Consider the following 26,383-nt stretch of genomic DNA (forward strand, 5'->3'; position numbering starts at 1 on the left):
CACCCGTCCACGTGGAGACTGAGAGCAGAGAATGAGATGAAAGAGCATGGCAAAAGTCACTGCAGTTTGACCCTGCAGAAAGGGAACACCACGTATTGAATAGCTGGGAACGAGCCAGCACCCACCAGAAGGGTTCAACTCGGCCGTGCGGTGACTTTTACAGCTGTCTGCTCTCGGGCTCTCTGTGTTATTCCAGCTTGACCCTAAAGCCTTTTCCTTTTTTTTTTTTTTTTACTTTTTAATATGAGTCACACTGGAAAACGGCTTTAGAAATTCAGTCAAAACAGAAAAGAAGACTGATCAAATCCGTTCTGAGCTGGTGCTGTAGGTGGCTTTATCCGAGCTCGACACCATCCACCAGATTGTCTTGGGTGATTTCACACCTTCCAGCACTATTTATTACAACCTTAGGAAAATGATGAACTTTAAAATGTAAAGGAAGTTTGTGCTAAGGCAACATGAAGCTGCTTTACTTCTGAATGAAAGCATTCACCCAGCAGCAGCCTGAGGCTCCTCAGCTCACACACCGCCAGGTTCCCCTCCAACCCAGGCAGGGATGCTCAACTCATTGCTCCCAGTGCTGCCCCTCAACAGGAGCTCCCATATTTATCTGGTGAATGCTTCATAGCCTTATTCCACAAATGAAATCAATCTCTTTCAGCACTAATTATCTATTAATTACAAACAGCAGGGGAAAAAAAAAAAAAAATAAAGGTATTTCAATGGAAATCAGTGCAGCTCTCCTCCCTTAAATATTGCACTTCCTTGTGTTCTCTGATTCCAATTACAGATAGAAACATCAGGAACACGCAGGAATGCATGGCTGCCCAAGATCTGGTTGGAATGACAGCAGTATCATTACACTTGCTCTGACCTATTGGGGAACTGACCACAACCAGATATGTGCAGCTTTCTGGGTGCTTCTCCAGCACTCAGAAGAGAAGCTTTGCCTGCAGCATGCAGGCAGCAGCACAGACCTGGCTCAGGCTTTGGTGGCAGCTGGTTTTGTACAGGCACAGAGAAGTGAGGGCACGCTAAGAGCACACACATCACGTGAATGGCACTTGAAATCTTAACCACCCCATCTTCCTCCCATAAGCAAGCCTATCTCTAAATGGCAGGCTGGCAGAGAGTGAACCTGAAGCAGGATTTACAACTCTCAACATGTGAATGAAATTCCCTGCTCTCCCAACATGGTATAATTCAAACAATTCTGTAACAATCACCTCCTGAATAAAATTACACCATCAGAGCAAAGGGTCACAGAGACACAAGGGGTGAAGGGGAGGGCATGGGGGAACAGCTTGTCTGCAAGTCAGAAAATTAAAGGAAGAACCAACACAGACACACAGCCACAAAGGAAATGCTCTGAAGCCACTAATAAGACCAACTGCAATGCAACAGGAACCAAAATGTTACCTGCATCCCACAGGTAGCAAGGCAGCGAGTGAACCCCCAGATACCTGCTGATCATTACGAGGACTCTGAACACACTGAAATACAAAACTGCCTTTTCTCTGTGCCCACAACATGCTATTATCTACTGGGCATGGACCCACAGAGAAGAAACACTATTTCATCGAAGCAAGTGAGCACCACACAGAACAGCACAAACAGAAAAGCTTGGAATATGACTTCCCTGAGGTCAGTAAACCAAACCAAATCAAAAAAGCCCTTTCACAACGACTTGCCTGAGGTCTGCTACACTGACAGCAGCTTAGACAGATATAGAACTCGGTTTTCTTGCATCCCATTCCTTGGGCATAACACTGAAGCAAACAGCAGATATTGTTTTCAAGTGATCAAAGAACAGAAGCAAGATTTTGTTTAAAACTAATTGCCAGAGAGCAAAAATTTTGTAGGTCCCAAAGCAAGAAGCTCTGAAAAACGAACCAACGAAAACCAGCCAGGTTACAGCTGCCATCAGCACTGGAGTAATTAAACAGGTCAGAGAGCCCCACTGTAAGTCAAAGATGCAGCTGACCAAAACTCCAGGAAAGCAGATAAAAAGGAGAAACGTTATTTAGAAAGCAGAGAAAGAGAAGCAGCACTGATTGAACTGGAGCTGCAGCCAAAATGGAAACATAACTGCTTTGCTGGCAGCTGCACGTACCACTTTCAAGAGATAGATTGGTGCCAAGAGCTAGGAGACAAAGCGCTGCAGACAGGCCATCCTTAACAGCTAATATCCCTGGTGGGGTCTTTTACAAAGGAAAATCAGAGTTTAAAACAAACACAGTACTTTTAAAAACCACAAATTGGTTAAAAACGCAGCATTAGACAGGAAGAAAGTCGGCCTTCAACATCTGTCAGAGCCTCAGCTCATGACTGCAAGCTTACTCTGCAGCATGCAAAAGCATCAGTTTGCAATTATGTTTAAGGAGTGCATCCCAGCCTGTCTGCAGTGGGCAGCTCTGGAGGCTCACAGGGTACCCTCCTCCACGGCTAAGGAAGTGGAGAAGCCTGCAGGGCACTGACTTGTGCCATGCTTCAAATGCAAATCTGCACCCATTACAATCAGAAGATGGATGTTTCCTATCTTACTGCTCGTTTTGTGTTTTGTCAATTGTGTTATGTTCCATCAAACAGATGAACAAAACATGCAAATATGAATGATTTCCTTTTTTGCCTTATGCTTGCTTAGCAAGCAGCTGGGTTAAGAGCCAGCAGCTCTGCCATTAAGGACAAAGCCCAAAGTTCTCACAACCTCAGCTTTCCCATCCCACAATGTGCCTCACAAAGGGCCACAGCAAAACAAACCACTATGGAGGTGTCCTTTTCCAGTGGCACTCTCACACACTGATCCAATTTAGAAAGCTGCTAAATGCAGCACAATTCTGTTGTCAAGTCTTGACTTCCAACTGTGACATCCAAAGGGATTCTCTTCATTCTACTGTATGTGCAATCTTTAAGGCTAGCTACAAAAGTTTCTTAAGAGTAAAAATATTGACATTTCCTTGAGAGAAAACTGAATGCACTGTTAAGGCTCTTGCTGATCTTGCAGCCAGGAAAAAAAAAAAAAAGCAAGCTGCCAAGTACAGCAGCTCCTCTCTGTGAAGCTGAAATAGCTCCTGCTTGGCCCAGCTGCTCAGGTAAATAGTCCTTCATTCTTAAATGTAATGAATCAAAAAACTGCTAAGTGGTGGGATGTGGCCACGTTCAGTCCCTTTTCTGTAGCACTTAAAGCAGCTCTGCAGCCTGCAGAGGATCACACTGCATGAAACTTCTGCCCCAAGCGGCTCTCAGCTTTCCCAAGTAAACAGACACAGATTGCAATTGCCATTACAAATGCACACGTGTTCAACCAGCACAGGCATAAACACTGATGCAACCAAAAGAGACAAGAACATCCCCCACAGTTCCCCCTAGCTGGGATAGGAACCAAACCCAGCTCTTGGAGTTGTCAAACAAGTAAAATTGAGGACAAAGAGCTCCTCTGCAATGCATTTCCACTTGCTGAGCTGAGGGCAGGAACTGATGTCTCCTCACAGCACTCGGAGCCAACTGCTCCCTTCCATTTGTGGCAGGCCCTGCCTCGTCCACACAGCCCCATATGACAGCCCCAGCCCTGCCAGAACGCATCGCTCACACAGGGAAACCACAATGGCTGTCCTGTCCTCTTAGATTGCAGCACTGAATTGCACTTTTGCTTCAGAGCTAAGCAGAATACAGTTCAGATACGAGGAGATTGATCTCTGTAATTCAGAGCTTTCCTTCTGAGGGCAAAATGCTCAAAGGACATGACATGAACAAACCACCATAGAATCCCAAAAGCCTCTGCTGCTTCATGGGACAGAGCAGAGCAAGCCTTCATCTTTGGTATCCTGAAGGGGCAGCCTGAAATGCACCTACGTGTGCACCTGCCAAAGGAATTCAGCTTAGCATCAGCACTTCTGTAACAGCATTCATCTCTGCAATGTTGCTCAATAAAACTGTTCAACCCCAAATCCGTGCACAGCTAGAACCCCGTCACTGCATCTCAAGCATACAGAATTGAGAAAGGACCAAACTGACCCCATTTTTTCAATATACGTATTTAAATAGAGAAGAAAAATCAGAGTGCTGTAAATGGGAAAACTGTAATAGCAAATCCCAGCTGCTTTTCATCTCTTGCTGTTGGTGCTCAGTCTGCTCTGTGGATGGGAATGGAGGACAGGATGGGTCCCCCAGGCTGGGCAGCTCACACAGATGCTGCTGTTGGTCGGGGCAGTGCTGCTTTTGGATTCACTACACTGTTGCAGCACAGAAGGCAGCAGCTAACTTCTGAAGAGCACAAATACACTGTGAATGACAAAAGTGAGCAAATGGCACAACTCTTCCACCCTGGGAAACGAACTATTGCAGAGTTATACACAAACCCCACGATGAATGGGGAGGGTGAGGTGCAGCATGCTTTTACAGAAGGGAAAGGACACAGCACAGCATCAGCCTGATGGATGTGAGTGCTGCCCTACCCAGATCACTGCTGTGTGGCAAAGCTCCAAAGCACAGCCTGTCAGATCCTTGTCCTTAATGATTATCGTCCTAATTAATGAATGAATTTATCCCTTAATATTATCATAACAGCTACAGAGTAATAGATGTAGATGTTAATTATGTCATTCTTAAAGGTTCCTCATGCAATTCAATCTCTTCTCTCTTTTCCCTACAGATGCTACTCTACTTTCAGAAAGCCTGGAGCAGACCCAAGCCTGGAGCAGACTCTACACCTTGCCAGTGCTCTGCTAGTGCCTGAGCTTTGAACACAACCCAACCACTCTAACCAGGCTGCTTGCCAGCTTCATACATTCTTTATTAACCCCACCCACTGGTGTCACTTCACGTTTATTTATCGCTACTGAGAGAGGAAGGCATGCAGTGTATGACCTGAGATCAACCATTCAAGCACAGCACATCAAGTGATGGATTAGTAGGGCAGGAACAAGGAGTTCAGTTGCTTTCTTTTGACTAACACAGAACAACCTTTCTCATCCTGAGAAATGCTTAAGGCAGAGGTTTGAATATTTGAGAGCATCCGGAAGGACAGGCAAGAAATATTTGACCCATGAAGGCTCACAGTCAGGATTTTAAACGTTTTGGGAGAGTTACAAACAGGTACCAGGTGTCACAACTGGGATTTTCAGGCATGTGATGTACCCAAATCTCACAGGCAAACTGGGTGGTGAAGCTGTATTTCTCCAGGCACTTTGTTGCAGTCATCTTCAGGCAAGAAAGCAGAGCACACCCTCCTGCAATGTGTGCTCATTTCACACGTATTGGTTTGGCTGCACCACTATAGACAGTGCTGCACCAGCCATGGGGGAATCCAGTGCTCATCCCTGCTGGGACTCAGCAACAGGCTTAAGGTAAAGCATTATCTGAATTCACAATGCAATGCAATGACAAAGCAACTGCTTTTGTTTTGCAAACTCTTCCTTAAACAACAACGGCAGCAAATGCCATGTTAAGAAAGGTGAGGAAGAGATTCTGCCTTGGGTAGGATCCAGCGTGGATGCTCCACATAGATTTATCCCAATCTCTTATGTATATATATAATACAGATACATGCACACATACACAATTATACATTTTGTGTGCCAGAATTTGGCCCTCAGAGCCCCATCTGCTTAAAGAATTGTAGCTTTTCACAGGAAGAAATTTCACAGCACTTCCACAGTAACTGTTCTCGAGGTGTTTGAGCCTCAATCATACAAGACAAAGCTATTATACATTAAAGAACAAGCCTTTAAGAAGGGGAAAAAGGGAAAAAAAAAAAACCAACAAAACAATCATACAAAAGATTTCTGAATGCTTGACTCAAAAATCCTACTGCAAGCAGTTGTGGTTTCCAATAAGGACTCTCACAGGCAGACTGAATCAGCAAACAGCACTTAAGACATTAGAGCCTGAGTAAGACATTTGCTTCTGTGAACATATATTCCACTCTTCTCTCCCCACAAACCACCCAGGATGGGGAGTCCTGACTGTTCTTCCTATCGGATCTCATTTTTTCCTGGCACTCTCCCTGTTGCCCTGAAGCACTTATTACTGCAACCACACTACCAGCCCCGGGATGCTGGATGAGGTTGCCTTCAGGGTTTTGCAAAACTGTTCTTCAGACAGGAGGTAGCGAGCTGGAATCTTGTGCAAGGCAGAGCCGGGAGATACGAGTGGCAGATATTTGTGTAAATGCCTTCATGCACTGCATCAGAGACCTTATTCTATCAATCAAAATGAATACAGCACAGACAGCAACGGCTGCTGCAAACAAACAACAGGAACAGTGCAAAGAAATGTGCATCCCATGCAACAACATGGACTTGCTCAACCTACTGCCAGCACGAGGTCTGCAAATGTGAGCAGAAACATGGAGAAAAGCCACGCTGGGACTGAGAGCTCATTGCCCTGAGACCAGCTGGGTGCAGATGCAGCAGCATCCCTGCACAGGACATGGGTACGATGCCATGGGAAGCACCCCGCAGTGACACAGGGAGCTGAGGGCGCAGTGTGGCACTCGGTCTTTGTGTCACAGACCATCGTCAGACTTTTGCTCATCCCTCTGGAAGTCAGCAAGGGCTGCAAACACTGTCCAAGAGCCTTCACAGTGCACAGATACAGCACAACCTCATGCAGGCCTCAGCCACGCACTGCACTCCCCAAAGGGCTGCAGTTACTGCTGCAGCTGCTGCCCATGGAGCTCAGTAGGCACATAGCACAGCCCTCACACCACCCATCCAACTGGCTCATGCTTTTCTATTTCCTGCAGGAAAAACCATCCCTAACGTTCCTTGAAGATGTTCTCCTTCCCAGCAAAAATGCAGGTGGCACACGGTGTGCAAACTGGGAAAACACAAACTCAACGCAGGGCTCCTTCTCCCAGAAAATCATTTCTAAACTGTTTCTAAGGCTCTTTCTCTTTTCCCACTCACCCACTCCTTCTTCCATCACAGAAATACATTTATATTTGTTTTAATGGCAGCAATCAGTCAGCAGCAGGAACTGCACACTTCCTGAAAGCAATCCTGTACAAATCAGCTAAACAGTGCAATTTTCCTCAAGAAAAGAAAGATCCACCTTGGCTGTTCTAAAAACCAAAGCAAAACAAAGGAAACCCATTAGCAGATCTCTCAAACACAACTAACAACACTGCCTTAGCCATTTGCTAATCTTCATGGTTAAACGTGTTCAAAGGAATCAGAAGAATCCCACCTTTCCACTTCTCAAACCCACGTGGAACAGCTCTCCATGTATTTCCACTTCTTAAGAGCTAATAACCTGGATTCATTTCCTAAGATCTCTAAGCAGAAGAAAAGCTGAGAATGGCCTTTCAGAACCCCCTGCAGCCCACACAAAGTCTGTATTTCACAAGCTGACTTCATACATCTCCATTTTTTTTAAACTTTATCTGCGAAGGTTTTGCAAAGCAGTCACCAAACAATCAAAAATGCTCTTGCTGTGCACCACATGGAGGTGGGTATGAGTCCTGTCCATGGAGGTGTACAAGAAACGTTTAGATGTTGTTCTGAGGGATGTGGTTTAGTGGAAAATACTGGTGATAAGTGGACGGTTGGAGTGGATGATCTTGGAGATCTTTTCCAACCTTGGTCAGTCTGTGAATCTTTATTTTCTGCTTTTGCAAAACAGCTATTTTAAAGCTTTTAAATGCATATGGATATAACTCTAATTAGCAGAACCGCTTTTCTCTGTGTCCATCTGAGAAATCAAGGAGACTTTTGCAAGCTGCTGCAGTAGGCTGGACACCAATACTAGTAGTACATCCAAAGGGCAAGCAAAGTGAAATTTGTTTTATACGCTTTTTTCCCCCTCCTCAATATTTTTGGCCTGATACAAAGGCATCCTGCCAAAACCTCTCTCTGCTGCACTATCATTCCATGAGCTATTTCACACTTCCCATTTAATTCCAATGTGGAGCCAAACCCATCCAGACGCCACTGATATCCATTGCGTGACAGAATGGAATCTTTCCCTGGACATTAGGGGAGGCCACGAGATGTCAGGGGTGAAGTATCTCCACAGCAGAAATGATACTCAGCTGCACAGCTCCTTTCATGCCTATCCTTTCATTGAATCCAGATGCCATGAGTTTCTCAGCTTCGCAAGGATCTGAGAGACAGGCACAGACTGACAAGAGATGAATCACAAACTTGGGGCGTGCAGACATTCGAGATGGTCAGAAGGATTCCTAAATGCAAAGGTGACTGGTTCTGTGCCCACCCTTTAAAGTGATGAGGCCAACTCCCAGTGCTTTCATTTTAGTTTAGTAGAACATTGAAAAAGAAAGCAATAGCTCAGCAGCTGGGCACGACTTGCAGCCTCTGGATCTACTGGGCAGCAGCTCTGTTCAGCCTGGCTGCAAACTGCATCTCCCATGTGCAAGGTGCAGACCCACCATGCTGTCCCCAGAGAAATCAGCTCTCTGAATAACATTCTGAGACATCCCCACAAAGCATCCGAGGGCTGACAGCAATTCAGACAAACTGCAGGACAGCTGGGCTCAGTCTGGCCAAACCTTGCATGCAATTCACTGCTACTTGCAGCTCCCAGGGCTTGCTCCTCTTCTCACATATCCTGCAGGTCCTACAGACCCTTGAGGATATCTGAAGTCTTCAGATTCCTTAAATCCCTTGAAAAACCTCACTGGAAGTCACTGGACTCTGCCCCACGCAATCCAGTGCAGGCTGCACACACATCCCTATTCTGTACACTTTGTTTTAATACCCAAGAAAGGTCAGCAGAACGGTATAAAGAGCTTTAGAGAGAGACTCCACGGTGATTGCCATTAACGTTCAGTACAAATTGCTGAGATGGATGCTCAAGAAGTGCTGGGATGAATCATAAAAAGAACTGCTATGCTGAGACCAGGAAAATGCCAAACACAGGCATTAATTCTCAATGGAACTTGCCAATGCAACTGGTCTCCCACAGACAACCATTTCATTCAGTCTATTAAAACATGATAGCCTGTTACACAGCGTTTTACAAAGTCCCCATCCCTGTTCTATCAGATAGGCACAAAGCAACAGATCCATTTGTGCACAGCACTCTGATTCTGCAGTAGCAGAGGTGTCACTGCTGGGGGTGGATCTGCCCCACGGCTCACAGCAGCCTCACCACCAGCACCAGCCACAGCCTTGCACATGGATTTCCTCCCCTTGCATCCCTGCTGTGCTCCCTTCAGCTTCTGGGCACACACACACAGACACAACTGAAGCATGCATGCTTGTGGCCCTGGGTCATGCTGTGCAGCTCTGCACAAGCTGGGGCTGGGATTATTTGCCCAAGGGATTTGTTTCCTTAAGACTAGCTGGTCACAGCATTACAGACAGCATCCTTCTGAGGGCTGAGCTGGAGGGAAGTGGAGAAAAACCCACACGTGCTGCAGGGAAGTGCCACATAAAAATATTACAAGGCTGGGTTACTAAACACGGGCTGCAAAACGACGCAGGGGAGAGAAAACACGGCATTTACCTGGCAAGAGATCTGGACAAGGTAGACAAGTTCCTTGGATTCACAGCCGTTCCTCATCACTTCGCTCTGTTCTTCTGGGAGCGAAAGCTGCAAGGGAATGGGGAGAGGGTGGGAAGAGAGAGAGAAAGAGCAGGTCAGTGAGCAGGGCTGAGCCAGCCATGGGACAACGCACACAGCACTGCAGTCACATCAGCTCGCTCCAAGACACTCTCAGTCTCAGGGAAGCGGGGAGCAGAGCCTGTCTGCAGTCATCAGATAGGAAATATTCAGCATTCATGCCTTGCACAGACCCTCTGATGCCATTGGATTCCGGCATCTCACCTGATAGCATGAAAATAAAAAACATGGTTCAAAAATAAAGCAATCATAGGAAGGCAAAGTGTTCAAGGCAGGGATTAAACGTTTGGCTTAGAAGTCTGCAAATTAATTGTTCCCTGAAAATATCTCCATAATTATTCACATGTCAGATAACAGAGATCCTCTCCAATTTCATCCATCCCTTCTCCAGAAAACCCATGAGATATCCCCTTTGACCACTCTTGGTCTTTTCCCATTCCACCTTCTTAGCAAACTCTTTTCTTGGCTTCCTGACACTGTTTTGGTCCCACTGATTCCTTCCTCCTTCAGAGCAAACTTTCATCTCAAAAGCTTTTCAATGAGAACTTCACAATGTTGACACATTCCCACATTCTCATGAAGGTGGTGCGCAGTAGAGCCCTGCAGATCAACCCAAATTCAGGGGTCTTTAACACGGTGAGCTTAATTACACCCAAAAACTGCATTCTAGAAAGAGATGTATCTGTAAGTTGGACTTTTCTGTGTGTTGCATGCTGCCATGAATGTGATAACAATAACTTATTTCTTCACTGGGGTTCCCCATCACTTTATCATTTACTATCAAATTTTGTATTTGAAGTGCTACTACATTTTCAAACCAAACATGCAGTTAAAGGAAAGCCAATACATGGCAATATTTCCCATGTCTGTCAGGTTCCATGGAGCTGCAGGTCAATCAAAAGCAGGTTTCCTACTCAAGAAGAAAAGTTTCCATCCCTTAAGATGCCCTGTGCTTATTTAGGGTCCGTGCACCCACTCCATCTGCCCACGATGGAATTCCAGGCCCTGCCTCCTTACAGCACATCCCTGCAGCTCTGTGGACAGGACAGCCAGCAGCCCAGCCAGGAAGTCACAGCACACACCTGCTGCAGCCTCCTGACATGCACAGGACCCAGTTCTGTGCAATGTGAGACAGGGTAGGAAAACTCACAGGTCCGGTTAAGACAAAGGTGGAATTGCATCACCTTTCCTCTCACACACACTGTAACGTGCACCCATTGGGATTCATGTCGAGCCAAGTCTGTACACGACCTCTCCAGAAATAGAAAGTGAATCATCTGTAGGCGTGAAGTCCCTGTGTGTAGGAGGGCTGAGTTACAGCAAACTGAGATCGCTTTTCATTTGAAAGAGCAGAGCTACCTGAGGATTAAGCTGCTGATTTATACTCACTGCCTTCACACCCACATAGCTTGCTTTCATTTTAGGGCTTCTCAGTGTCCCCTTAGACAAACTCCTGGTCTATGTGTGCTAAAGCAGAGGCTGAAGCAACTCCTGAGAGGGCCCACGAGCAGTGCAGCAGTGTCCAACTTTTGTTTTGCTTTGTTAATAGATATCCATTAATACTGCTCCAAGGTGACCGAGATCAATATATCTTCCAAACAAAACACCCTACAGAGTACAAGTGCATTAGGTCTGCTCTGGTTTATGTGGCTAAAGACAAGCCTGTGGGTCTCTGCTCTGCACATACTGACATACCAAACCCTGGAGCAGGTGTGGAATTCCTCCTCCTCCTCCTGCATTACATGACATTAAATCACTGCATGCCACTAACCAAAAAGAGCTGCAGTGGTACTGAATGCAACCAACAACTGCCCAGCAATGAGTAATGAAAACTGACCAAACAGCAGCAGAGATTTCCAAGAACAGGAAACCAGTCCTAGGAGCAAACACGATCTCACTGAACCCATCCACTCCAATGGCAACAGTTTCAAAGTGGTAACTTGGAAGACAAAATGAAGTTACATACCTTGTTGGTACACAGTTCTGCCAGGAAAGAGCAGCACTTCCTCACCAAGACTTTACTGATAACATTTACAGGCAGGGCTTAGAAATGCTGCTGGTTCCTGTGGTCTCCTCACCACCAGAGAAAAAGCAGCTCATCTCCAGTAAGCTAGCAGCTAAGGCAGTGATTACAGGAGTCCCCTGCAGAGTGATTTACTGATTTACTGGTCATTCCTCTTGCAGAGATAAACAACAACACTGGAGGGAAAGCTGGTTATGATATGGCACGCGCACGAGTCTTAATCAAAAGCACGGTAGCTCCACAAGTCTATGTGTGTGCAGAATGAGGTTAGCAAGGAACAAAACAAATGCTCTCAGCTGTCCTCTCCGAAGTGGCTTTGGAAGCTCCTTCTGCTCTCTCTCCAAGAATAATCCTCGCATCAAACTCTGGCAGGTCTGAGCTTGGAGCAAAGCAGCAGGCGCTTTAGAGTCTCATTTGTTTGACTGGAGCTGCACAGGGTCAGCCCTACTGTGATCCTGTCTGCATGGCACGTGGATCCCAGAGCTTGAGCAGCAGGTGCATCTGCTGACATGTCGCTTCTTTGGGTCTACATGCAGGAAATGCAGCACATCCATTACTGCCACAACACCTGCTGTGCAGTGATGGGCAAACTGCACCTACCTGTACAGGACACAACGCAAACACATGTTCTCATCGTGTGAAAAATGCCTTTCACAGCCAACTAAAATAATTAGAGACGTAAAATGAACACACAACTGCCCTCTCTAGACTCAGAAAAAATGCAAGGCTTCATAACATTACAATTCAATTTGCTTGGAGGGATCAGGCTGGGTGCAGCCTCACTGGGTGCTGGGGGCATCCAGCTGTGCTGAGCAGCACCGGGTGCAGTGCTGCAGGACGGAGGGGGTCAGTGAGCTGCCAGGAATGGGGCTGAGCTGCCCACACAGCCATGGTGAGCAAAACCTCCACAGGGTTCAACTCAAACACAGCACACATCTGTAGGAACGGCGAGATGGCAGAACGATGAAGAAGTGTTTTTTGCCAGGAGCCTTAAGTCAGTGGAAAGGCTGACGCTCTCCCTGGCAGAGGATGTGTCATTGTTCCAAGGAAACCTGGTCATCTTCTTATGCTTTTCCAAGATGGAATTTAAGGTTAATTCCTTGGCGGAAGCAGCCAGGCGCACGCAGCTGAAACTTCTGCTGCTCAAACTCAGCCATAGCAAAAGCTCATTAAGTTTCCAAAGCGCTGTTACATCTGATTTGTTCTGACAATAGCAGCAATGCACTTCTTTGCTTTCTAAACCACTGCTTCCAATATCTCCTCGATGTCTGTCCTCTTGTTAATTAACGATTATTGTGCAATTTAGCAAATCAGATGAGGAAAAAACCACAGGACAAATGCCAACTTTAAGCAATGCTTTAGGAAGTATGAATTGGGTGAAAGCTATGTCTGATGGTCAAAAGCAAGAAATCTGATGTTAATTTTCCAGTGAAATATTTCCCTGTTCTATTAACAAGAGTAAATTAATAACTGCATGGCCCAAATATCCTGAGGATGCCTTCATACTCATCAAATTTAGAGGTGCAGAAGAAAAACCTTTTATTAGCTGTTCAGCTGCAGCCTCCAAGCTCACGGCACCTTCAGTGCCCTTCAAAGCACCCTGCTGATCACACACTTCACCTTCTCTCTGCTGGATCCATTCCTTGCTTTGGGTTCTCCTGTAAGGAGGACCCTTCAAAACCTCTTTTTATATATATATATCCAAAGTCATTATTTTATTGTATTTGAAATTCTACAATGGCAAATCTTCCTGCACAGTGAATCATGTTCCAGCTAACTTCTCTGACAGTCAAAATGTGTTTCCCTGTGGCCTTCTTCCCCCTTTCCAGAATTTATCTTGCTAAATGTACCCATTTGACTCCCACACTATTCCCCATCTTCTGCTTTATCCCTTTCACGCTGAGCTGTGGCCCCAGAGCAGAACTTCCAGCACAGCAGCTTTACCCAAGCACAAATATTCGGAAGTGAGGATAAAAGTAAAGCCAAGAGAGCAATATTCACAAAATACTTCTATATCTGAAGCTCCATTTATTGGCTGCTCTTTGAAACCAGCCCCTTTGAAATCTCCAAAGCGGCACCTGAGAGCAGCAGAAATCAAACAGAGCTCAAAGAAAGGCATCTCCTGCCATGGCCCTGGATGACTGCTCTATGCTGACAGCGCTGTGACAGCATTGCTCACTGCACACCTTGTGTGCACGGGATGCTGTGTGCTCACTGCAGGCAAGCAACGAGTTTTCATGTCAGTTTTGTAAAGCTCGTGTGATAGGATAGGGTATAAACATCACCTAGATTAACGCTGGAGGTTTGCTAACATTGGCATTGAGGTGCACTGAGGAATGCAGCTTGGTGTTTGTACGTGGAATTCAGCTCAGCTGCTCCTCTGCAGTAAAGAGGCAAATGGATCCCAGGGAGACAGCCTATTTTTTCCACATGGGCTGCACAGAGTACAAAAGAAAACATCACTGTTCCAAGTAAGGAGGTCACAAGAGATAAAGGTGAAATTAAACGCTGGCTTAAATTCTCCTCCTTGCAGAAACAAGTTCCCATGAGCTCACAGGTGTGCTCAGAAAGCCTAACTTTAATAAGAACAAGCATTAAGTCAATTTAAAAGGTTACAGGAAGAGTGTTTTGCCCATAGTAACGTAAAGAACTATTTTAAGTTTGCCAATTACATGAGAGATGCTTCCTTCCTACGGCAGCATGATTATTCAGCAGTCAGCATCCCTTCAGCTGAGCATCGCTGCATGGAGCAACAAATCCTGCCAGGGCTTTAGGCAGGTGCTCACCCATAGCAGCACCCTCAGCTGCTTTAAACATTCCAGAGGTCAGAAAAAGGCTCCGTGTGTGCCTTATGGGCACCACAGCAGGTTTCTTTTGGGGTTATTTTGTTATTTTGCTTTCAGTATAAGCTCCCAGAGGCAATGCCTGCATGCTGTGCAGTTCTGTCCATCTGAGAGACTGAAGCAGCTGAGGAATCCCTTCAGCTTCTCCGCAAATCAAAACTGCTGGGGAGGAAGACTTTAAAGGCAGAGGAAAGGATGCAGGGATCCATGCACACAGAGCTCCTCCATCCACCTAAGCAGCCAATTGCAGGTGGTGAGCAAATAGCATCCCTGTGAGGCAGCAAAGAGCAGCATCTCCTGAGAAGTAATCAGCTCTGGATTTGGCACCTCAGAGGCTGACTCCAGTATGTAATGCTGGAGAAAGGTCACCCAGGCTGTTTGCACACCGCTGCTCACAGATTTCTGCTCATGCTGTGCCTTTAGAGCAGGAAGCTGCATTGCTCAGGCAGAGCAGAGAACAGCCCCAATAGATGGCAGTCAGAAAGCACAGCGCCTACGTGCCAGCAGCAGCCAGCTCCAGAAATTCTACAACTGCTTTTAGCACTGACTGAAGTTATCAGCATCAGGCTGACGGGTGTTGATTTGCATTATGTTGCTCTAGCTGAGAACGAAGAATTTGTTTTCTTGGTGATGTAACCACCTTGGGTTACTGCACGTGGCTCACTGGGTGCTTGTGTGTATGCACATCCAGAAGCACGCCTTGTCAGAAAGGATTTGCAAAGCTGCAGCAGTCCACAGCACAGGGGATGTAGCACTCGTGTGCATGCCAGCAGAGACTCCTCTGCAAACACAGCAGCCTAGGTCCCCATGTTTTTAAGTTCGTTTTAAGGATCGGTGCAAGACATTCAACCCTGAGTATCACAGGTAATGTGTTAGACAAAAACAATAAGTCAGATTAAGAAATACTAAAGCACTATGCCAGTAATAGAAAGTAAATGTGAAAACAGGGGGAAAAAAACTTGTCCTGAGCCTGTTGCACACAGCAAGAGAGATGGAAGGCAATTCCTGGCCACTTCCACATGGTTCTGGAGAGGTGGTGTCATCTATGCCTGCTGCTGTAATGCTGCTCTCAGACACAAAGCACAGCAGGATCCAGTTTGTACTTCTGTGAAGAAGAATTCAAGTCTAACCTTGATGGATTTCAACTCCGACTGCAGTTAGAAATGCACGACTTCAAAAGACTTCACCCTAAGTCCCTGATCCAAGGTTCAGCTGCCAATGCAGGCAGCTTAATTCTATGCTGCCAGAGTTTGTTGTTTTAATTCTTAAGCCAAATATATTTGATGCCTAAGCTTGTTGAGACACACAGTCCCACAGAGCTGTATCAGAATTACTTTGCCCAGATTTTCCTGTATCGAGTTGCAAGTGTTTTCTCATGTGGTCTCCCCTGTTTATTCCCTCCAAATGTGTAAGAAGGTCGATCTTCATAACCTATAAAATATTCATAAAAACTTCTTAGATGCAACCATTAGGGACTCCATTAGGCAGAAACAACTTCTTAGGGTCTGAAAAGAGAATGTTTTCATGAAATTAAAGCATCTGCTGTTATTAAAAACAAACTAACCCAACAGCCTACTCCATGCAGCTGCCTGCAGAGAAGTGCAGCACAGCCTTATGGTGCATCAGCCACCCCTCCCAGCTTTGTAACATCAGCAAACACGCTGAGGGTGCACTCCATCCCTTTGTCCAGATCGCTATAAAGACGTTAAACAACACCCTGGGGAACACCAACCATCCTTCCTACCAATGCAGAGATGCTAAAATATGATTGAGGTCCATATGAAATTGCAGAAGAGATGGGAAAAATACAGGACTGCCACCAGATTGCTTTACAGATTTCTTTCCTAAGTAGATGTTCACTTTTTAGCTTCCATGATGATCTCATTTTCTCCTCTCTTTCTTGTGGGGGAGCTACTTCCAGTGCCTGAGGTTTCAGAAGACAGCATGAAACACGACACTAAGACCAGAGCTTGCCGTGGGTGTGGGGTGGTTGTGCTCTGCCAGGCATCCAGCGGGGCACTGAGTTCCACATGGCAGCCACAAGCCAAGTTCTGGATCCAGGAGCTGTGGCCACAGCTGGTGCATCACTGCCAGAATGTATCAGAGAATACAGATGGGTGCAGGCACTCCTGCTCCTTCTGCAAAGCCACGATCAGCAGAGCCAGCTAGGTGCTGCTCAGTGCTGTGCCAACCAGGCTCCTGGTTACAGCAGCCCTGGGATAAACACAGTGTACTCTTAAGCACCAGAGGGTAAATTAATGGAATCTGATGCTGACTCCATCAGCTCCATCAAGAGACAGACCGTGGGATAGAACACAAGGGGAAAAGCTAACGCATTTATGATGGAAATCAAAATAGCTATGGCAAGAACAGCTCATAGGGTAAAGCCTCAGAGATACACATGCATCTGGTTCCAGTAAATACAGAGCCTCTATTATGGCATGCTGTTGATTAAATGCTTGTTTTGTTGCTCAGAGAGCACGGAGCATGCAGCTCCGACAGGCAGAGCAGCACGATGCCCATGCTGAGCACCAACACCTGCCTGAGCACCACTGGCCAATGCTGCTCTGCAGCCCCATATGGCTCACTGCACAGACACTGGGTAGGGGACACAGGGTGAGGGGAACAAGCAAGAAGGGCAACGTGGCCAGGAGGAAATGAAAATAGTCCTGAGCTACACAAGTCACCTCTTCCAAATTCATTTTACATAAAACAACGTATCACACAAACAAAACATTTCCATCATTAAAAGCATTTGCAAGGATGCTTAAATGACTAAGGGCATAGGATCCCACTCATGCTACGCTGCTGGTAAAATGTCAATGCAAACACTGGCACAGACACCTCCAGCAACAGGCAGAGAGGGTTGGGTTGGTTTTGATGTAAAGGAGTTTGAGCACAGGTCGGACCAGAGCACATCATACCCTGCACCAGGCACAGTGCTGCCAATCCCTTCTCTCTCTGAACTTCTGAGGTCTGCAGCTGCACATCGTTGGGAGTTCATCCCCCAGAACTCCAGAGCACATGGAGCTGTTTCCTGGCAATTCACAGCTTGCAGAGTGTGAAACACAACAAAGAAAGAAAGAAGGAAAGAAGCAAAAGCCACGGCTACACACAGCCGTGTGCTGGAAGGAATCAGCAGGGGAAAGAAACCTGCACAAGTCAACTAGATAGATTCCAAATAATTCATTTAACTCTCTCTGTTCCTGAACTCTGCACACAAGAGGCAGTGCCATGCAAAGAGCAAAGCATTCTAAAAGCAGAATATCCACATCAGCCTCCTTGTCCTGCTCTGCAATACAGGAATAAAGCAGCAACCTTCAGCTTCTTCGACTTACGGCAGCTCTGCAGCTCACGTTACAGTGACACAGATAACTTTATCAGCAGCTATTCATGTGTCATGCTAACCACAAGCTCATATGAGAGGTGTCACTCAGCCTGACACCACAAGCAGAAAATAATCCTACATAAAGAGATGCCCTCATCCACATATGCAAATGTGGTGCATGCAAATAAGAGGCTCATTGGGCCACGTGCAAAGCAGGGAGCAGATAAGCAGGAAACAGGAAGGGCTTCAAGTCGCAATTCTCCAGCACAAAAGACATGGAGAGCTGATTCAGCACAACGGGAGGGGTTACAACACATCTCAAGTGCTTACAGAGACTTGAGCTTTCCCAAGGAAGGTGCCAGGGTACCTCTCACCATTATTTCACAAGGGCCTTATGCATGCTGCATGCTGATGTGCACTGCCTATGCGGAGTTTGGGACAGCACTGAACTGCCTGTGGTGAGCATATGGAAAATCCAGGAGGCAAATACTGATCCTGTCCAGTTCTGTGGCTATGAATGAGAAAAATAAAACATGCCATTCTACAATAAACTCCCTGCTGTAAATTCTTCTGTGCTTGCCATCAACATCACTACGTGTCCCTGCACCTGGTTAAAGATTCACCCACATCTGTGTCCCACACAGCTCCACCTCACTGTCAAACAGAAACACATACAGATGCTTATAGGATTCTTTGTGCAGCTATAAGTTCATAAAAGTGCATCCTCTTAATCAAAAGATGCTGCTTCATAATCTGAAGATTTTTTTTTTTTTTTAAAGAAGCAGCATGAAGGATCAATGGGAAGGAAATATATTATTAAGTATTTTCATTTTTAAATCCCAAAGGGAGCATTCTGGGCACTGTTAGCAGCAGTTCGGAGCACATCCAGCACCAAAACATGCAGCACAGTCCTTCATTCACTGCCCCTCATTTCTCTAATTAGTGTGAGAGTCTCTGAAGTTAATATAAATACATCAGAGCAGCCATTCACTTCCGCACAGGTAAGAACCCAGTGCTGGGCTGTCCCAGCCCCATTCCCAGCTATTTTCTCCTCCCTCATCAACACTCCTCTCAGCACAGAGCCTTGCAAAAGGCCATGGGTTAACCTCTGCAAGCAGTGCCACAGCTGGCATGATGCTCATCTTTAACATCTCCAGCATAAGACAGCCCCTGCAAACTACATCTGCTCATTGTGCAAAGAAATCACTGCCCGTTAAGCTCATTCCATTCGTTCTTTATTGCCACATTAACATTCGGTGCCATCCTTAAGGCTTTCTCTTTCAGCTGCTTTTATTTTAGCATTGTTATTACACAGCGTCAGCAAACAAAAAGGATCTTATATCAAGCACAGAGATGACTGAAAGGCTGCGTACTACTTACCCCTGCTACAATGATCTATTCTTTCCATGGATATTTCTTCCCCTAGCCAAGGCCTAGCAGTTCCAGGTCTCTCCTCAGTTTCCCAGCAGCTAATTGAAAAAACCTTCCAGGCATCGGCTCTGCACGGCGAGAGCTCCAGGACAGCAAAATCCCATTAAACTCCCCAGTTTGGCTTCCTCCTTCTCTCTTCCTGGTGCCGCTGCTCCTTCAGATGAACGTGCCTATGAATAGCATTTAAGGTCTGCCTCCATAGCCCTGTTAGCCGTATCCACACTGCCCATTTCATGCTCAATTTGCACTGCAGAGAAGTCAGTGGTGTTCCTTTCTCTCCCGCTCGCTGTCTCATTGGAAAGGTCCCACAAGACAAGCCGTGGAGTTTAACAAGAGCCAAGAGAAACAGAGAGGGAGGGAATGCATGCAGGGATTGTGTTCAGGCGCAGCACAGAAGTCTGCTGCTACGGCTCAGAAGGAAAAAAAAAAAAATGACAGCAAACTGCCATCACATGCCTGAAACACAGCACAGTTTAAGGCAAGCCGATTCCTCGTCCCTCTTCCCTTTGCTCTGGTATCAAAATGCGCGGAGCTGAAGCTGCATTAAATCCCTCTCAAGTCCCCGGTGCTGTGCAAGCCCAGATCCAAGCAGGATGTGTGTCCCAGCACAACGGGGCTCTGTTTGCTACATGTATTCTCTAAAGGAAACAAGTATTCCAACGATGAAAAGTTTGCTGTCACAATCTCTCCTATTCAGCTAACAGCTAGAAGCATTCTCTCGTCTGAGGGGTCTGCACTGCGACCAACACCAACAGGATTTCATCAATCAGCACCTGATAAGGAGAGCAGTCCTTCCTCTGAGCCTAAAATTTGGGGTTCCCTGTTCAGTGTGTGTGGTCACATCAGCATCCAAAGCACCACCACCACACCATGCAGCACCTTCAAAGCAACCCTGCTAGCAAACAGGACAGGGAGGTGCAGCCACAGAGTGGCACTGACCATGCATGCAGTTCTTATGCCAGCCACTCTGCCCTTACCTGGCATTTCTTTCACCATTGCAGGAAGGAGCACAGTCAGCTTCCTCCTTACATACCAGTACTTTGGAACTCCCTGATTAAAACAGAAATCTGACAGTTCCAGAGCACAACTTCATGCTCTTACTTCAAGGTCTGACTGGAGACCTGGCCAGATCCTGGCTGACCTCTGCAGCCCAGCCCACAGAAGCAGGCAGGTCACCATGATTGCTTCCAGGAGCCAACAGGAGCTGAGCTGAGCACATCAGCTGCTATGCTGGGAGTGCAGGCAGCTACAGAGGTGGGCTGGCACAGAACTGACAGCAAATTGTCACATAGGCATCCAGCAGTGTTAACGCAGGGGCTCGTTCCATTAACACAGTGCTGCAGGAATTTCCCAGAAGTTTGTATTCTAAGTGCAATACTGCAGAGTGATGGATAGATGATAAACAAACTCTCTTCCTGCACACTTTTCTCATTATGTCTCCAATAAGTAAAGTGCATGCAGGAAGATGACAGGGAACTCTCTCACTCCAGCCCTGATCCTTCTACTGCTCCCTGGGTGCAGCTCTCCCAGCTTTCCTTCTGTGCTGCCTGCAGTTGCAATAAATATTAACTCATTTTACATGTCCACCTGCCCATACACTATGTGGAAATATGACCACTTCACTGGGAAGTTTACCAGAAGCTGCTCCTGGCTGCTGTGTTTTCAAGCACAACAAGCTTGCAGAACTGACAAGATTGCTTCTCATACACCTAAACACACAGCACTGTGGTGCACCAAGAAAACACATAGTAGGAAATGAAAGAAGTTGGTGTCTTTCAGTGCTACAGCTGAAGCCACCTCTCCAGCAGCCTCACTTTGTGCAAAGCTGGGTAATCAGCAGCCTTCCAGCTGCCCTTTACCCATCCGAAGGGTGACTCCCAGCTCCCCCCTCACTCCTCTCTGATAGACCAAAAAGTGATTGCTGACACAGAAGTGGTGCCCCAGTGATGTGCAGGCTGGTCTGCCACCGGCACAGAGGTTACAGGATGGGACAGTGAGGAGGATCTATGGCAAACCAGATCCTGAAATGGGTATCTCCTTTGCAGGGTATCTCCTGCAAAGGGCAGGAGAGGAATGTGGGAACAGGTTAACACGTGCTCTTGCTGGCAGATACGTGGCTTCTGGGAAAGCCACTTTTCCCCTCTCACTGTGCACCTACAACCAGCAAAGCATTCCATCACAGAGAGAGCCTCTGCCTGGCACCAGAAAGGGCAAAAACTCCAACACGAGTTCCCTTAAAACTGGGAGGCCAACCAGAAAGCAAAACCCAGTCTGTCTCCAAAGGAAACCACCTTTAGTCACTCCTTAATTCCCCCTGGTGACTATAATAACAGCAGGCTCTTGGACAGAGGCACTCTGATACACCGAGCTCCCATGCCCACTCTGCTGCGATATTGGTTACACCACAGGCTGTGCTCAAAAAGGGAAAAGTAAATATTTTCCACGTTACCGTTCAAAGCAAAACCAATTCAATGTAATGATGGGTTTCTATCACCAGATTTGGCATTTTGGAAGCACAGGGACTCTGATAGAACGCTGTCATCTTTGGTGCATGTTTAAAAAGTGCTCCTGACCTTCCACTCATGCACCAAAAAGCACATTTTTGGAAGTTCGTGGTCAAACATGAAGCGTTCCCAACATTGTGAAGGGCTCCAGTTTTTGTTGCTGTTGTTTTGTGTCTGTGTTGATTAACACATGCAAATGAAGGCATCTGGTGTTACCTCTCTGTTTCCATTTCACACCCTATTAAAGTCTGATATCACAATTAATTGAAAGCAAAACGGGATTACTCAGAAATTAATCCTCTCTGGCAGCCTGTGCTGCGCTGAGGTTTAGTCATCACCTGGGGAGGCACTGATCCTCCTGGCAGTATCTAGAATTAAACATTTTGGGCATCACACAGAGATACCAAAACTGGTGCTGGAAAGGAAGCGCCTGCAAGCAGACCTCTCTTGCTAAACACTGGTTGGATAACACAAAGGCTTGTTTCTCCTGCACCACATCTATTCACCAGCAGGTCCAAAGAACTGCCAGGTCAGGTCCTAATGCTCCCAGGCTGGTAGGGTATGGGATCTGAACTCAAGAAGGGATTCATACCCACATTTCACAAGTGGTAACAGTGCTAAGAGCAAACTGGATGAAAAACCTCGGATGTGTTCTAAAGCCCAATCAAGAAGCACATAAAGGACACAAAATCAGCATATGCCAAGAAAAAAAACGCATCCTCAGGCCATCCTATGATTCTATGATGGGCAAATCATCACCGTTTCTCCTGTCCTGCCCCACCCACAACCCTCACCTCGCTCCAACACCAAACCATTGTGAAAATGAGATTTTGCACAAATGGCTGCTCATGGCAATCCAAGTTCATTGCAGCTGATGACAACGGCCGTCCTGAATTTCCAGAGCCGGAGAAGCCTGCATCCCTGTGCACACTAGATGGCATTGCACTACAAAGTATAGCAGGGCTCAGGCCATGATTTGGAAAGCACGAGGAAATTATCTTCCCCATTCAGCCGCAAATGGAAGGCTGGGACAACTAGGGGAGTATTTACAGTGCTGGGACAATGGGGATGGTTCTGCCAGAGGGACGGGCTTGGGGAGAAACAAAAAGCCTCTCAAATTAAAGGAGTTGCCTATTTATTTATTTGTTTAGAAGAAAAAGTGACTTTACCCCAACACAAAGCGCCCTTTCTTCCCCTGCAGAGCACAGCCCCTTGCTGTGGTCACTGCCACCTCCCCCAGCACACAGAGGTGCCCTCCCAGCCACCCTGAGCAGCCACTGCATGGGCCAGGATGCTGTACAGGCCAGGATCTGGGCTGCTTTACAGTTCTCAGCCATCATTTCTAAACAGGCTCACTTTACACGCTGCCAACATGAGTTAAGTGTAGAAACCAACTGGAACCTGTAGTATGTTATTATTTCAGCTTATTGAGAAATGCCTTCACTTATAGTAAAAATAAAACATTAAAAAGAAGTACATTTATTTATTACAGCTACACAAGGCACATATACTTTTTCTCTTCCTGCAGGTGGCATTTCATAAAACTGCTGACTTTCCAGGAAAGTGCATTAAAATCACAGAGTTAGTTATGACTGCCCCTCCTGCTCTGAGCTCCGGAATCCATTAAGCTCTGTGGGAGGTCAGTGACAGTTTTACTCAGAGTCACCTTCTCCATTTGCTAAAAACAAGCACGTTAGTCCTCTGAGAGAACTGGGAATTGATACAGCCTTGTCACTGCAGGCTATCAGGCTCTTGCTCAATCTCTTTTTCTGTTTCCTCCCTCATTAAATCGATATTAACATTTTCCCCCATTGATAAAAGCCAAAGGCACCAGAAAGAACAACTCATACACCTGAAATGTCCTCAGGAGTTCCAGGGGAGGAGAGGGAACCACAGAGAACAGCCCCCAAACCACCTCTGTGACAGCAGGGAGAGCACTGTGCCACCAGAGCTCAATTTGCCTCATCCCACCATCGATCCTTCCTCACCATCACAGCTCCTAAGGATTCCTTCACCTTCCTCAGAGCGTAGATAGGTTTATTCTGTGATTTCTCACCTCTGAGCCACTCAAACAGAGGCAATCACACTGTTTTTAAACACAGAGACCAAATCAAGAGCTGTGCTGTGTAATATCACTTCTTTCACACTTATACAGCGGCAGCAATCAATGAATAAAGAAGCCCAGTTTGCACAAGCACATCCTCCCACTGCAATCCATGGCCTTATGCAAGAAGATGAATAAACGTGGCAGGGTTCTGTGGGTAATAAGCCACCACCAGAACTGCACTAAAAGCTTCAGAAGCAGACTGCAGGCAAAAGCCAACAAGTTTTGCACATCACATGCACACATCTTTCCAAGCCAGAACCTGCAGGACCAGGCTTGAGACAGAAAAGCAGCAAGGGGGGAAAAAAAATCAGTGTTACTACAACCACATCTGAGAACTCCTTCCCCAGGAAAAGCATTCTTTATTAGCTGGCCGAGACCCAACTCCTCCTGCTGACTAAAGGAGCAGCAAGTGAAGGAAAATAATCTCCCCTTCTTTGGCAGGAGGAAGCGATAAAAGCTGAGGGGAAACTTAACTTTATTTCCTCCCATGACCCCAGAAGTGGGAAAGATCAACAGCCACTCATCTTTACAAATGAGGCTGCGTGAAACACAGTGCATTTGGCATTTACTATGCTTCCATCCCCTGGTTTTTCGTGAAGGTTGGTCTGAAAACACTGACCACCGAATGTATCTTTGTGTTAACACAGACTGAGCACAGAGCCGGGGGGCTGAAGGTACAGTTTGTTTTGCAGTGGTTGTTTAAGCCTTAATTCGATCACAGCAATTTGCAAGACAAATGCACACTTTATCTTAGCAAAAAGTACAGTACATTGTCCACACCTAAAGTGATTTTGAAAGGGAAAATTAAAAATTAATCCATTTGGTACACAAAGAGTTATGACAGCGCATGGATAATTCTTTGTTAAAAATGGAAATCTTCCCTCTCTCCCTGGTTTGCTTGAAACCATAACAGAAAATTGAAACATTACTTCCTGGGCTGCCTGAAGGAGAGCTGATGAATGACCCAAATTCTTCACCTTCATGACATTAGGAAGGCATGAGAAGTTCCATGAGAGGAAAGCAACACTTGACTCTTGAAAACCAAACAGATAATTTATTTGGGTTTGGTTTTTAATCTAAAACACCCCACACAAACAGAGGGCAGAGAAAATGACCTCACCGAAGGCTTTTGTTCAATTAGAGAAGTTTAACAATCTCTGACAGCACCACTGAAATTCCTCTTATAGCCAGCTCAGAGCTCCACTGCTCAGCTATTCCTAAGCAACCAAAGAGATGACAGATGGATTGAGAAAGTTAAGACACAACAGACTCAGGGGAAAGAGAAGAGAGAAAGCAAGAAAAGGAACACCTATTTTAACATAATTCGAATGTCAGTGTGGGGGGGAATTGTTTCATCTGCATCTTACACTGCATCCAAGCCAAAGCAGGTAGGAAGAAGAACATCACACAAAAATGCTACACAAGCTGACCCAGAAAAACAGCCTCACAAAAAGCTTTTAGAGGGGAAATGAAGCAGAATATTTATTAAGTAAGAGTGAAGAGACCTCAAAGTGCACCTTTGGTTAGTCTGTGTGGACTGATAGCTGACCATGGAACATCCCAGCAGCTGGGAAGAGCCTCCAAGCAGCACAGCTTTAATCACAGGGTAACAAAGGAGAGAATAAATCTCGTGAGCACAAATGCCTTTAACACCTACCCTGCATTATTGTTTGTTGGTCAAGACTTTTAAAGGCAGATATAAAATTTGATTTTGTGTAAGACCCAACAAGGAAGCAGTGCTGGGAAGGTCGTGCTGATCTCTTCCTTACAAATGGCAGCACAGCTCCGTTTGCTACATAAGAAATAAGTTAGAAGACCAGCACTTACTGAAATTACTGAGGTCAGAGTCAAGACAAGAACTTCACAGTTCAAGTACTGTTCCAGCCCAGCACTGCTTGACCTGACTTCTGATGAGATCACAACCAAAGGTGGCAAAGTTTGGGATGTAATCAGGTAAATTCCTAATTAGCAGGCTTCAAAAATCAGCTGCAATTGCAAGCTACTATCATTTTTTTGTCCCTCTGGGCCTGAATAGTAATTATGGGTAATTAATCTTAAAAATATCTTGCTTCTCATGGAGAGCTCACAGCAGCACAGCAGGCAATGGAGGACGAAGCACCGTACGGTAAGGGAGGGATGTAGCTTTATCTTGTTAAAAAAGAATGGAGCAATGAGACCTGATTTAATTCCAAGTTTACTCTTAAGAGGTTTCTATTTAACTTATTTATGCCAGCTTCCCTTTCTCTAAGGAAGAAGAAATCACATAGACAAAATTCCCTGCTCTAAATTCCCCAAATTTCCAGCTCTAAAAAGATCTTCTCCCTTTGTTTAAGCTCTACTGAGTTTAAAGTAGCCAGAAAGCGACGGATAAAGGGAGGCTTACCAGAGTTTGAAGAAATGCAGAGCCATGCACCAGGGGAAATAAAAAGCAGCAGAGCTTGGGGTGCATCCAAAGTGCACATCACAGCTCTAGTGTTACTGCTAAAATGCGTTAATAATTCAAAACACGCACACCAGGCTAAGAGCTCCCTTCTTCAAGAAGAGTTTCCAACTCCTATCTAA

The 26,383-nt window shown here is 46.0% G+C and overlaps 1 protein-coding gene across 2 annotated transcripts in view; it reads right to left on the minus strand.

Moving 5' to 3' along the window:
- The window catches only part of ARHGAP32 (Rho GTPase activating protein 32), a 171,301-nt gene that overhangs the window by 56,631 nt on the left and 88,287 nt on the right, over nt 1–26,383 (minus strand). For both annotated transcript variants that reach the window (XM_042832071.1, XM_042832070.1), the window contains exon 6: nt 9,469–9,555. In XM_042832071.1, the coding sequence (XP_042688005.1) occupies nt 9,469–9,555 (87 nt within the window). The remainder of the gene's footprint in view (nt 1–9,468; nt 9,556–26,383) is intronic.

Source organism: Centrocercus urophasianus, unplaced genomic scaffold (genome assembly GCF_019232065.1).
Source record: "Centrocercus urophasianus isolate 14NV4802_14NV808 unplaced genomic scaffold, USGS_Curo_1.0 seq_37, whole genome shotgun sequence".
NCBI classification, from domain to species: domain Eukaryota; kingdom Metazoa; phylum Chordata; class Aves; order Galliformes; family Phasianidae; genus Centrocercus; species Centrocercus urophasianus.